Source organism: Gasterosteus aculeatus, chromosome Y (genome assembly GCF_964276395.1).
Source record: "Gasterosteus aculeatus chromosome Y, fGasAcu3.hap1.1, whole genome shotgun sequence".
In the NCBI taxonomy this organism is placed as follows: Eukaryota; Metazoa; Chordata; class Actinopteri; order Perciformes; family Gasterosteidae; genus Gasterosteus; species Gasterosteus aculeatus.
In genome coordinates this window covers 9,758,949-9,772,280 of record NC_135709.1, presented here as the reverse complement: position 1 = coordinate 9,772,280, position 13,332 = coordinate 9,758,949, and the positions used below count along the sequence as shown (strand labels likewise).

The 13,332-nt window shown below is 43.6% G+C and overlaps 1 protein-coding gene across 3 annotated transcripts; it reads right to left on the bottom strand.

The window, feature by feature from the left end:
- Positions 1-1,436: 1,436 nt before the first annotated feature.
- Positions 1,437-7,844, bottom strand: LOC120812533 (plasmolipin-like). 3 transcript variants are annotated; one of them, XR_013454888.1, is made up of 4 exons: positions 7,177-7,729; positions 3,812-4,153; positions 3,339-3,455; positions 1,437-2,418 (listed from the first exon to the last, which is right to left on the bottom strand). XR_013454888.1 is itself a non-coding variant. In XM_078097554.1 (3 exons), exons 1-3 carry the CDS (start codon positions 7,339-7,341, stop codon positions 2,311-2,313), a joined length of 390 nt encoding a protein of 129 aa, XP_077953680.1. In that variant the 5' UTR covers positions 7,342-7,712; the 3' UTR covers positions 1,437-2,310. The 3 variants fall into 3 exon arrangements, 1 of the variants encoding a protein (XP_077953680.1); XR_013454887.1 differs by having other exon boundaries at positions 3,339-4,153; positions 7,177-7,844; XM_078097554.1 differs by lacking the exon at positions 3,812-4,153 and having other exon boundaries at positions 7,177-7,712.
- Between the last annotated feature and the right edge of the window lie 5,488 nt (positions 7,845-13,332).

The following is a 13,332-nucleotide window of genomic DNA, read 5'->3' as shown; positions in this document are numbered from 1 at the left end:
CCAAGACAAATTCCTTGTATGTTTGACATATTTTGGCTAATAAATGTTTCCTGATTCCTGATTTGTCAAAGGATTATTTTGTATCTGGCAAAATTGCCTTTGTTATTTCCCTTTTAGTTTTGTTGGTGCTTGTAAGCTATACTATTTGCTACAGTACTACTGGAAAAGCATACATGTAATTGGTAGGTGTGTTTAAGGTCAGTAAATAGTAAGCAACTCACCAAAACAAAGTGGAGGGGAAGTCACTGTCACAGAGAAATTACACTATTCCTTTAGATGTGAATTTAAATGATCAATGTAGTCCTCAAAACTATGTTTTAAATGTGCGAATTTTCATATATAAATATAGAATTGTGGGCCATGCACTTAACAAAAAAAATAATATGGGGAATGCTATTCATTTGGACCCCCCCAATGTCTAAACCATGGTTACGACATTGAATTGCCGCGTTCTCTCCAAGCGCATTGGAAGCGTGACTTATTTTTGCAGGTTAATTGGTGAAAACTCCTGTTTATAATGGTTTCCTTCGATACCAACTTCGTGAACTTGTGTGTTTCTAGGAGAAGGAGGGTCGAGGTCTGGACCTGAGTCAAGGACTGGTGGTGATGTCACTGATCCACTCTGGTTCTAAACACAGCGGCCTCGCTGAGCCGCTGCTCCCGGACATTTAAATTGCCTCCTTCTCTTTGTGTTTAGTAACACGTTGTTCCTCCGTGAAGTTATGGTTAGCTGGTCGTCACGGTTTCGGTAGTTTTGTGCTCTATTGGTGAGCGGATACGTTCCACATAACTAAAAATCCCGAGAGTTCCTCTGTGTTTTATGTGTTAACTGGGATGGCGTCTGTGTGAAGAGTGAATGTTTTGGCTGCCCTGGACACGACTACTTGAACATTTTTTAAACTGGAATTTGCAGGTGACAGGTGACATTCTTAGATTACAAACCATATTATTTACATTTGCGTTTTAATAAGGGTTATTATTATTAGATCCTCCCACCTCGTTGGGGAGAAGAAACCCAGTTCTGGGACTTTATTGTTTGTAGTTATGTTTATCCTACTGGTTAACGCATCTCCTTGTAAGCAGGGGAAACCATTTCATATGATTGAACGCTTCAATCTGCTCCCTTTTCCTGGTATTTGTTTGTCATAAGAAAATAATATGGCAAAACTGATCTGTTTTAAAGTATTTGTTCAGTTTGAAAACTCATTGAATAGAGTTTTGTGCCTGTGAAAGCGAAAGTGATTTTGAATGTATTAAGGGATTGCGTGATGTGTGCCTGCAGTTTAAAATAAAAAGTATAGTTTTCTGTATAATGGTAAGAATTTTCTACTTGTTTTAACATGACAGCAGTAATTGTAAACACACACTCTTGTCACTGTTGAAATACAAATACATTTGTTAGTAGATATTTTAAATAAATAGGCATGAGCCTCACATTGATATTACGGAGTGCTTTATTTAAACAAGTGCAGACTTGAGCTCCAACAGTGAACACATGATTTTACAAGGTTTCATCCAAGTGTTGGTACAAAAAGACACATTTCATAAAGGCACATGAACAAAAGTACTTTTTGTGTAACATATAAAATCAAGGAAAGACGAATGTCCTGTGTCTTTCTATCTGTGATCAGTACTTTGTCTTAGTCCATCTATTCTACATACCGTCTGCACAGCCTCGATAGGACATCAAAGCAACTTCCCAAAATGAACATCACAGAACGCCCAGGTGGGAGTCGAGCATTTTATGACATTGTGGTACTCAGCCGGCCAAACCACTGCAACAACGGCCGCTGAAATGCTAAACCAGCAGCTCCAATGATTACAGATCTTCATGTTTCTCCTTGATAAATCTCACAAACGTGAGGAAATGTTTACAACCAAAGTTTGGACAGGCTGTCAAATTCTTCTAACCAGGGTGTTTAATAAGTTTTACACTGCTTATCCTTCCACCGATGACTGACCTAGGACACGCTTGAAGCTTTTTTAGGTCATCATAACGGACGCCATTGTATAAAATATGTTGTACAGTGTATTTTACATGTGTTAAAATGTATCATTCAGAGTTTGAACAAACAGCTGAATGTACTCTGCAATCCACGCTTCTATATTCTTTGGAACCTTAAAGGGGTAGTTGCACATTCATTAGGATGTCTAAGGTTTAATGCTATTGTTATACTGGGGTTGAGAAAAGGTCACAACTCGGGTTACCACAGTCAGCAGTAATACAAATCAATGCGGGAATATCCAAATTAAACTACAGCATCTTGAGGGAAGGAAAATGGGAGGAGATCAGCGGCCCAAGTGCGAGTCCTAGGTCGGCACTGTGGTGTTGGCAGCGTTCCCTCCGTCTCCCTTCCAGTCCAGATAGGAGAAGAAAGCACTTGCACCGTAGGCGATGGTCACCACAGCACCAAAGAACTGAACACATGGGAAAAGAGCCAGACAAAGACAAGGGAGACATTCAGGGAAATTTGAATGGGGAGAAGACATTCAATTATACCTTTTAAAAGACTTAAGGAAGCGGTCTCTCAAATCTTCAACAGCCGAAGATTTAGGAAAGCGAACTAAGTTTTCTTATCTGCAAACATGCCTGGTACTACTGCCTACTGCCGTGGCTGTAAACCAGCATGGACTTTGGGAAATACTATAGAGCAGCTTGTCCTTCCTCTGCGTTGGCTTTCTGTTCTGTTTTTTTGTTAGTTGGTGACAAGTCAGCACCACTATACTGAATTGACCTCACGTGGTCGTCTTCGTTCTGTTTTGTTTTTGTGCCGGTATACTGGACAACAAGGCAAAATGAGGATCCCCTGAAGGAGCTGGCTGTCACTGTGTTGTTTGACAAAGCCACTAAAATCATAAGTGCACTAATTCATTTAACTGGGTCGAAACCGACCCTAAAAACACAAAGGTCATCGTTTGAACCAGCGCATTTTATAATTTTTGTTTTTGTTTTGTCAAAATATAGATTCCTGACAAAGTAAAAAAGCATTGATTCAATAAACAGAATGGTTCTTTTACACATTTAAACCTAAAAGGGGGTCGGTGCAGAACGTAACACAAGATGAAGGATATCCAAACTCTTCCTGACACGGGTAATCACGCACACGCACACACACACACATACACCTCCATATGATGATTAAACATTGACTGCAGAGGGGAGGAGCCAGCGGCAGCTCTGGTACAAAGGTTTGGCCGTAAAAGCGTGTTTAATCACGCAACATGCTGCAGTCTCGTGAGCAATAAGAAAGCCCCCGTCCCATCTTGGAGGCGTGTCCCTTGCATATTCAATCAGGTCTTTGTGTGAGAGTCAGCGTTGGTGGTGTTGAGCATCTTACCGCGGCAGCTGCCATATGATTGTAGAAATAGGTGAAGCGCCAGGGCTGCACGGACGCCGCGTTGGCCAGGAAGGCGCTCAGATAGAGGACCGTGGCTGCGCTGTGATACACCATCACCTGGCAAAAGTGGAGAAACATGAGCCGCACTTCTACTGAAAGCGTCTTTCCCTGGTTGTCGCCAAACAGTTTGCTGTCTTTTCCCCCGGACAGCTTTCCTCCTATTCCACTGCTCTGGCCAATTCTGCTGGCGTTTCCTTTCTTCTGATCAAACCTCCAATTGTCCTTGGCAGGTTTGCCTCTGTCTAAATCAATCCACCTCCGTCTTGTTTTTGAATGGTTTGGATCAGATGGATTTCATGACTAAACGTCCTAATTTCAGGACCAAGGAGACAGCAGAGAGAGCTCCTTATCGGTCAGTCTGCATGTGCAAAGGACTAATATCTGACTGATGATTCTACAGGAGCTCTTCTCACCGTTCTGAAGTAGGAAAGCGTCTTTTGTTTTTACTCTTTAACAAATATTTGTCATAGATGTCGATTGTTCATTATTCAGCCATGACCGTTTCATGTCATGAGGCAGACTGTTTAGTTTAGGCCCTCCTTGGAATAACACTCTCCTAGGCTATAATTCTGCCCACATCCCGTCATGGGCCAGGGGACGAAGGTCAGCTTTTGCTGGGCGCCAAACAGGATCAAGAGGAAGAGGATGGTGGTGAGGATCCACAGGGTGACGGCCACAAACATCACCCAGCCGAACGCTGCCAACAGCGTGTAGGGCGTGCTGGCTATCAGCGAACACTGGATGAGCCCCAGGATCTGTAAAGGTGAGGAAAAAAGCAAAATAAGGCAGAACAACTGAGAAGAGAGAGGCTTCGAAGTGCGACGAGCGACCAAAATGTGCCAACGTTAAAAGACGTTCAGGATATGTTTGTCTGTAATACGTCTGGATCGGCAACAAAGGAAGGAGGAGGAGTGGGCTTTTTTTTGTACGCCGTATTGTCCCATGCAGCACAAACGCATGAATAGGTGAACAGTAACAGCAGTAAATGTCGGCGGGATTGCTGGAGGCCAGTTCAGAGTCCATGACAGTAAATGTACTCGAGGCCTCTTTACGGCCAACTGAAGGGCCGCAGGTATCCGTTCCTGCTGCGCTCGCTTACTGGAATAATGTTACACACTTGGGAGTTCACGCAACGCAGAGCCGCTGGTTACATTTTGTGCAACGTGCATCAGACGGTTGGTGGAAAGTTACTCGTTGTAAACAGTTTTTATTGTTTCAAAGTGTCACAATCCAACACAGTGCAGAATCATTTGTCTGCACTTGATGTGCACACAAGCAAGAGGTGGTTTGTTGTTACTTTACAACATTACTGATGCCGGTTGCACAAAAAGTAACCACCGGACCGGTCTTGCATTAACTTCACATGCGCAACATCACTTGAGTAATGGAAAAGATATCTGCTGCGTTCCGATGGGTATAAAGAGTCACCAGAGTAACGGAGAGGCCTTTGGAATAGAAGCACTAACTGTGTCAGAAGGAGCTTTCTGCTGCTAGCGTTTGCTGCCATAATGGTGGAAAAAACCCTCCAATGTCATGGGAAAAGCTTTTGTCGCTGTCTACTACATATTAGAAAACTAACTGTTGTTTGCAAATGTTTCTTTTCTGGCAGCAAATGGAAATGAATAAGATATACTCACCAGTGACCATGATTATTGATTTTTTATTTGGCTGCTGAACTGATGACCAAGTCTCATGGAGATGTGTAGTGTGTGATTGATGACGCCAGCATCGTTGATCACGGCCTTTAAAGTTTACAGTACATTTATATCTGAATTCCAAACGTAAAATGCATCACGTTGTTTACAACAGAGACGTCCAACAGACAAAACACCACACGGGGCTGTTTGCCTCTGTGTCCTTCTGTCCCACGAGAAAGAACGAGTCTATTATGTATGCAGAGATCAAGTTTCCCTTTTTACATACCTGATACACACATACGCACATTGTGGTGTTGACCTTTACAAAGCGATCTGTTCCCGACGTCCAGACTGAAACTGCCAATTTTATCACCAGCGTATCTATTACATGATCAGTATCACCACACAGCCCGGCCGTTAAAACACAACTTAACAACTTAAATTAAACGTGTGTGTCCCACGTATTGCACTACTTTAACACTGAATGTTAATTATTTAACATAGCTCTTTCAATATGAAGCTAAAAATGTTGTGTAATTGTGTCTTCATCTTTTCATTGTGCGTTTAAAAGTCAAATTAAATGCTGAAGCTAATTCAAGTATATATTTATCATGCAGATGGATTTTATACCACTTAGTGCATTAGGCATATAACTCCATCAATATTGAAGAGGTGGAAGTTTGATAAAGGGAGCCGGCTCCTCTATAAATTCACACGCTGCGGATAAAAAGAGTTGTTTTTTTCTGATACTTGTCTTTTTTTTTGCCTAATCGTGGGAAAGGAAAATGGAAAATCACCATGCCACTCTCACACATGCGTCATAATAATCATATAATTATGGGATTGGTTTCATCCTCATCTAGTTTTACCTGTTCATGGTTAGCTTGAGGAGGCTGTGTGTCTAACAAGAAACAGGTGAAAAGAAACCTTTGGAAATACTCTTCTTACTTCACTCCTTCTTTGGCATTTGGCAACACATCACACACCAAACGGTTGTTGATTTTCACTAGTTGGGCTGAAACAACGTCCCTTTTACGAGTCATTTGGGTGAGAAATGTTGAAATTCCACTGACGGTTGCCATGCAACACTTAACCAGTGTTATTACACCCGTTTCTACTGCTAAACGCAGGCCCTGCTTCTACAATGGCATCAAAAGCCAATGAAAGACTTGCATCATTGCCAAAATGATCATTGCAGCTAAAGAAAGGGTGTAACAGGAGGGACCGGCCTTCAGGCGACAAAGATCTCCTGTCATATGTCCTCAGTTCAGTGCAAACATACCGCCGGAGAAGGAAAATTAGTTAAAGAGCTAAAGCTCATTACCATTTTCCTGTTCGCCTCTGGGCTCCATTCAATCTTCAAACCCTGCTTTAGAGCAAATGCAACAACAACAACAACAACAACACAACAACAGTCCCGCCCAATCTGGCAAATGCCTAATCAATTGTTATGCCCCTATGCAGACGTGACCGTGTGTGCTCGCCCCCGAGCGAAACAGCAGAGGCTTTGACCGATCCCAGTCACGCGTCTAAACTGCTCGTAGACACACAAGGATATTTATGATTCACCAACTGCAGCTTGTTGGCACACATTCAAATTCCTGTGACACCCAAAAAAAGCTATATACAAATATTGTAGATCCTCCACCATATGCACACATTGGTCTGCCAACACATTGGTACTGCCGTTATACGAGAGCAAAAAACACACTGGTAGAGTTTAGTTGGCTGACGTTGAAATTCAACTTATATACACCTATAAAAATAAAATGCCAGTTGAAGGAGTCTTCTGATTCCCTGTACATATTCTTTAAAATCAACAAGGACCAATACCTTAAGCCATTTGACGCATTGCTTGTAAACCCAAAGTATATATTCATACAGCCTTATTATCACCTAAAAACCAATACAAACACATCAATTAGCCACACACACTCTCACACACACACAGAAAGATTTGCTTGAAAGTGCCGACCCTTTTGAGGAAATTATTTAAAGATTCTGAAAGAAATTTCATCTAAATTGTTTCTTTTGAGTTAGAGAGCATTGGTTAAGAATTGCTTAACAAGAAAACAAAGAACATCAACAGGCTGTACTTTGATTAAACCCAGTAGTTTAAAGTTTTGGCGCCTGTTACATACTATTTCAGCCATCATGAGGACGGCCCGGATGCTTCGGATGAAGGACGAATGCAGCGGGGTGGCGAGGCCGGCGGCCAGCGCCCGGAGGCTGCTGCCCCCCGGCTGAGAGCTCCGGGAGTTGGGGGAGCTGGTTTCCGTGGTAACCTTGGATGGGAAGTCCGCCATGATCACGCAGCTCAACGCCACCAACGAACTCCTTATAGATGGGATTCAGTCCCCAGATGAGCGTCTGCGATGACCAGGTGACTCCTCCAAAAAAATACCTAAACGTTGGGATTTAGAAACCAACAACTAAATTGCACTGATGGCAACAGCAAGACTTCAGATTAACGTTATGTCCAAAACACAAACAAAAAACCCCACGTATGTACAATATCCTATTTGAATTGTCAAAAGAGTTGAAGAGGAGTCCTGCAGTGAAACACCCGTGCTCCGATATCCAGCAGTTACTCCCTCCACCTGCACTGACAGGTGTCTAATGGTGCTGGTATGTGAGGCTCTGGACACCTTTCTCTCTCTCGCTGACTCACTCACTCACACACATGCACACGCACATACACACATAGTGCGTATTTTGTCATCCCGCTTTAGTCTCTCCCCTTCCCTCTCGCTCTCAAGCTGCTCCTAGCACCTCCCAGCCAACATGATTCATTAATGTGTTTGAAAACTAAGAGGAGGTGCAACAGCCTCTTCTTGTGAAGTGCATATTTGTCCTCTGCATGAATTACCTTCAGACAAATGGCTATGTTCTCCTTCTCAGTTTAATAAATGGCACATGATAGGATGCTGTAAATGCAGTTTAAAAATCATATAATTAGCCAGCACCAAACAAGACTTTTGTGTGACTGGTGCCGCGTTTTAGGCTTCATGTCACTTTTTACTAAACACTTCATATGGTTCATGAAAAAAAGAGTAGGTTTGGTCTTAGCATTGATAGGGACACTACCAGCCACCCCTATATAGGAAACACTTAGTTGATACCTGAAACATGATAACTGTTATAAAATCTCAGTCTAATACAAAACAGTAGCCTGCACCAAATCAATAACAATAATGACTAACAAAATTAATTGATAAAAAAAGTTCTGCTAAAAGGTCAATATACACTAACAGTATATTCAATATCCAAACTATAGTAAACATAACTGTTCCCAACCTTTTTAACACACTGAAACCCCGCTCAGCTTCAGCTGAGGAAATAGGCGAAAACAATCATCAAGATTGTGATCAGCTTCTCCACTTGGCCAAAGAGACCCCTCACCTCTCCCATCGCCCAGAACTTCCCTGGAGCTGGTGGTGCTGACTGGAGACTTTGATTGGAACATGAATCACAACCTCCCTGTCAATTTCAAAGTACGGTTAAACGACATCATCTGGAGTTTCTCCAAATTTGGTACGTTAAACCTTTTCCTCAAAAGCAAATACAAGCAGTCTGACAACTTCTCCAAACACCCTTCAGTTTCATTGCTAATGTGTGGTGATTCTTAACAGAATGCGTGAGTCGGACCTCACCTGAAGCCATGTTGGTCGAGCAGCTGTAGACCAAATTATTTAAACGAATGTAAACATTGAGGAAGCTGCTGCTCCTCAACCTGCACTGGATTTCTGAGTTTCCTGAATGCATTTCAAGATAATGCCCTAATTAACAAAACAACCTAATGAGAAGTACATGCAATGCATTTGTTTATTCTGAAATGTGTATATAATTGGTCCAGGTTTTATGGAGCTGTACTAGACATAAATCATCTGTAATGGATTTCTGAGCAATGGAATCCAAACACCCACCCTCGAAGCCCTAATGCTGATCTCCACTCTGCTCCACATGGTGGATCCATGAGGTGGCAGGTTGTCACTGTGGCGTAATTAGTAACTACGACCTGTGCTCTCCTGGCTGACATAACGTATAATCTTCCGAAATCTTTTATTATTTTTTGGTGGCGTTTGCCCATCTACAAAGCACAAAAGGGTCAACAACATCAATGGTGAGACCAAGCGAAACACTAACATGAGGCTTTATTGTGCGTAGCTCACCGGGTCAGAATACCGGCTCTCTTTCTACGAGAGACGATTCACGTTTCTGACTCCGCCGCTTCCGCCAATCATGTTTTATGTTTTACTCTCCTGGCTGATGAACATATAATAGATCAGTAATACGAATGATTTAGCTAATATATTGTGTATTTTTTTTCTAAAAACGAATTGAAATTGAACAAAACGTACTTGTGGGGGGAAACGGCTCTCAAAGGTCGGTCGTGACTAGTCCCTACGACCATGTGCAAAGCTACGTTTTTGGTTCTAGTGCGCGCACGAAATATAACCGGCTGTTTCAACCAAAATGAAGAAAAATAAATTGTCAGAAGTGGGATTCGAACCCACGCCTCCAGGGGAGACTGCGACCTCCTCACATGTACAACAACAAGGTAAATATTTAATTTAAAGACTATACAACATATTACAACTAGAACACAGCGTTATGTCACTAGGTACAACGGCTCCGAAACTCGCTCTGCTGGTGGTTTAGCTGTAGAAAGCTGTAGTTACCTCTTGTTCGACCTCCTGCCTTTAGTTGTAGGCAAATCAACAACCGGCCATTTTAGAAAAAAACATTTAGCTAAAGAGAAAATGCCAGAGCTCTTTTCCGCAGTCAGCTTATAACCCAAAGACTTCCTGCTTGTAGTTGAGGGAATATGTAGCAGTTACATCTCTGTTATGTGCTGTCTGATCAAGCAACAAGGTTTTAATGGACACAAACAGGCTGTCAGTCTGCTTTACTCTGAGACTCCTCACCATACATTCTCAGGCATAACTAATTTTGTTTAAGTCATTTTGAATGAATCTTGCATTACTTAATTCCCACTTCTGAGGTGCTGTCTACTTCCTAAATTCTATTCTCACGTTAATTAAATGAACAGAGGTCAAGTCCAAAGAGAGAGGCAACATTTTGGAAACCGCTCCGAAATAATGAATTAACAAACATGACATGACATTTTTTTGGGGAGGGGAATCAGATACCTTTTAACAAGATGGATAAACAAAGCACGAAGAACACTGTTTTTGTACCACTGAGGGCCCTGGTATTTGTAATTCCAATATGAAGAACTAAATAGTTGTTGAGTCGATTATGGAGAAGATAACAAAGATAGAAGGAAACTGGGTAAATCAGTTTAAGTAAGGAATGAAGAAGTAAAATGCAACGAGGAGGAATCTATTATTTGGGTTTATAATATCTGTACAAAAAGTGACAGATTGGACTTTGAAATCAAACTGAGTAGCAAAAGTTCGGTTGAGTAAACATCTGCCTGTTAAAAAGTTCATCCGGTAAAAGGTGGAATTGTCATGTTTCGGGAAAACGGGGAAACTGACCTCAGCCTCCGGCCCTCCCGCAATCACACCAAAGTGACAGTTCGTTAAAGGGAAATGCAATACTTCCTCTTTCTGCACAATTCTATCCCACGCACACAAACTGACCCACACAAGAATGTGAACTATGTGACCCAAGCCAAGAGGAAGTGTTTTATTTTCAGTGGAAATTTCAGACTGTGACTGAAGTAATGTGTGAACAGGACATATCTGACTACTCTTGTACAGAAAAGAAAATAGTTTTACTGTACAGATTTCTCAAAAGTAAAAGTCTATATTTGTATGATCTAAAAGCTAATATGACAGGCCTTGAAATCCTATTAAAGCTGTTTTCTCAATAATTCCAATGACTGATGTACGTGTGTTCAGAACATCTTTGACTGCTCTTCTGGTGAAAAGGAAATATTTATACTCTACAAATATACTCCTTCTCAGTGCTGTAGTGGTAAAATTAGAGGTGGGTAAACTCTGAATTTTGTGATCATACAGACATCGACGCGATGCGAAGCAACGCAACACAAAGCGTCGCGACTCTGTAAGGCTGTCCTGGCTATATTGCATTATGTTATCAGTAAAAGTCATATACAATCAATGACAATGAATACATGTGTTAGTAGTTTATTAAATTTAAGAAAACAGTAAAGAAAAGTATTTCAACACAACACAACAACACAATTGCAGATTAAGAACTATCTCCTTTTTACAGTAGTGCCCAGAGGGCCTCCATGTCCTCCACGTCAGGTCCTGCCTTGCACAGAGGAGCCATGAACCCCAGAACACGCGTTCTGGGGTTCATGGCTCCTCTGTGCTTCTCCTCTCTCTATTCGACCTGGTGTTTCTCCTCTCCCTGTGCTCTCTGCATCCTTGCCTGTCCTCTCACTGCCTGAAAAAATATGTTGAATTTAAGAGTTAACCAGTTAAGCAGCCTGTCAATTACACATACAACATAAGTAAAAGGAACACTCAGCATGTTTTTTTTCACATTGAGAACTGACTTGTTTTCTAATCTACGCGTCACCAGGCGTTTTTCTTTTAGCTTGGATGGTTCCCCGTTTCCCCCTCCTGAGGTGCCGGATGGTCTTCCAGAAGCACTTTGGTGCCGACCGAAAGTCTCCATAGTTCTCCATAGTTACCCGGGGCTCCTCCCATACTCGCTGCTTTGCCTCCATGACGGAAGAGGCTGCTGCCCTTCGAGCCTGTCGGTACACTGCAACTGCCTCCGGAGTCCCACCGGATATCATAACCCGGAAGGCCTCCTTCTTCAGTCGGACGGCTTCCATGACCACCGATGTCCACCACGGGGTTCGAGGGTTACCGTCCCTTGATGCACCTAAGACCTTGAGGCCGCGGCTTCAGCAATGGAGGTTTTGAACATACACCACTCTGGTTCAATGTCCCCTACCTCCACAGGAATGTGAGAGAAGCTCCGCTGGAGGTGTGAGTTGAAAATCTTTTCGACCGGGGCCTCCTCCAGACATTCCCAGTTCACCCTCACTATACGCTTGGGTTTAACGGGTCTGTCCCGAGTCTTCCCCCTTCCTCTGACCCTGCTCACAACCAGATGGTGATCAGTTGACAGCTCTGCCCCTCTCTTTACTCGAGTGTCCAGAACGTGCGGCCTCAGATCAGACGATACGATTACAAATTCGGTCATTGATCTTTGGCCTAGGGTCCTCTGGTACACTTATGAACATCCTTATGTTTAAACATGGTGTTTGTTATGGACAATCATGACTGGCACAGAAGTCAGTAACAAACACCCGCTCGGGTTCAGATCAGGGAGGCCATTTCTCCCAATCACGCCTCTCCAGTTATCTCCATCGTCGCCTACGTGCGCATTGAAGTCTCCCAGTAGGACTATGGAGTCCCCTACTGGAGCCACATGCAGGACTCCATTCAGGGTCTCCAAAAAGGCCCATTACTCTGAGCTGCTGTTTGGTGCATATGCACAGACAACAGTCTTCCCCCCCAGAGTTTTCCCCCCCACCACCCGAAGGCGTCGGGAGGCGACCCTCTTGTCCACTCCAATGTAGCAGCATTCAGCCGAAGACTTATGAGTATCCCCACACCCGCCTGGCGCCTCACACCATGGGCCACTCCGGAGTAGAATAGACTCCATCCCCTATCTAGGAGTGTGGTTCCAGAGCCGAGGTTACATTACATTACATTACGTGTCATTTAGCAGACGCTTTTATCCAAAGCGACTTACATTACACTTTAAACCCACGGCTTTTTTTTCACATTTTTGCCCAGGGAGCAATTAGGGGTTAGGTGTCTTGCTCAGGGACACTTCGACATGGAACAAGGGGCAGCCTGTGCGTAGAGGTAAGCCCCACCGGATCCAACTGATAACGCTCCACCTCCTGCGCAAGCTCAGGCTCATTCCCCCCCAGAGAGGTTACATTCCATGTCCCCAGAGCCAGCATCTGCCGCCCAGGTCTGTTCCGTCTAGACCCCCCACTGTCACTGCCACCCTTGTAGCAGCGCACCCGACCCCATCGTTTTCCCCCACAGGTGGTGAGCCCATGGGGAGTAGAGTCTTGGGCTGCCGCGTCACTCCTTCGGGGTGTGCCCGGCCGGGCTCTGCGGTAAACCCGGCCACCAGACGCTCGCTGTCGGGCCCTCCATCTGGGCCTGGCTCCAAATGGGGCCCCGGGCTTACTCCGGGCTGGGTAACTCCTTCCCTCTTCCGTTTTTTCATAGGTTCTTTTTGAACCATTCTTAGTCTGGCCCCTCGCCTGAGACCACTTTGCCAAGGGTAACCCTACCAGGAGCCTTGTCGACAAGGCTCCCGAC

What these genes read in the sequence shown, in the direction of transcription:
- LOC120812533 (XM_078097554.1), bottom strand. Translation starts at nt 7,341, where the DNA reads ATGGCGGACTTCCCATCCAAGGTTACCACGGAAACCAGCTCCCCCAAC. An exon ending in TCCTCATGATGGCTGAAATA is followed by an intron (nt 3,456 to 7,176) that starts GTATGTAACAGG and finishes CACTTTTGCCAG; the next exon opens with GTGATGGTGTATCACAGCGC. An exon ending in ATCATATGGCAGCTGCCGCG is followed by an intron (nt 2,419 to 3,338) that starts GTAAGATGCTCA and finishes CCATGTGTTCAG; the next exon opens with TTCTTTGGTGCTGTGGTGAC.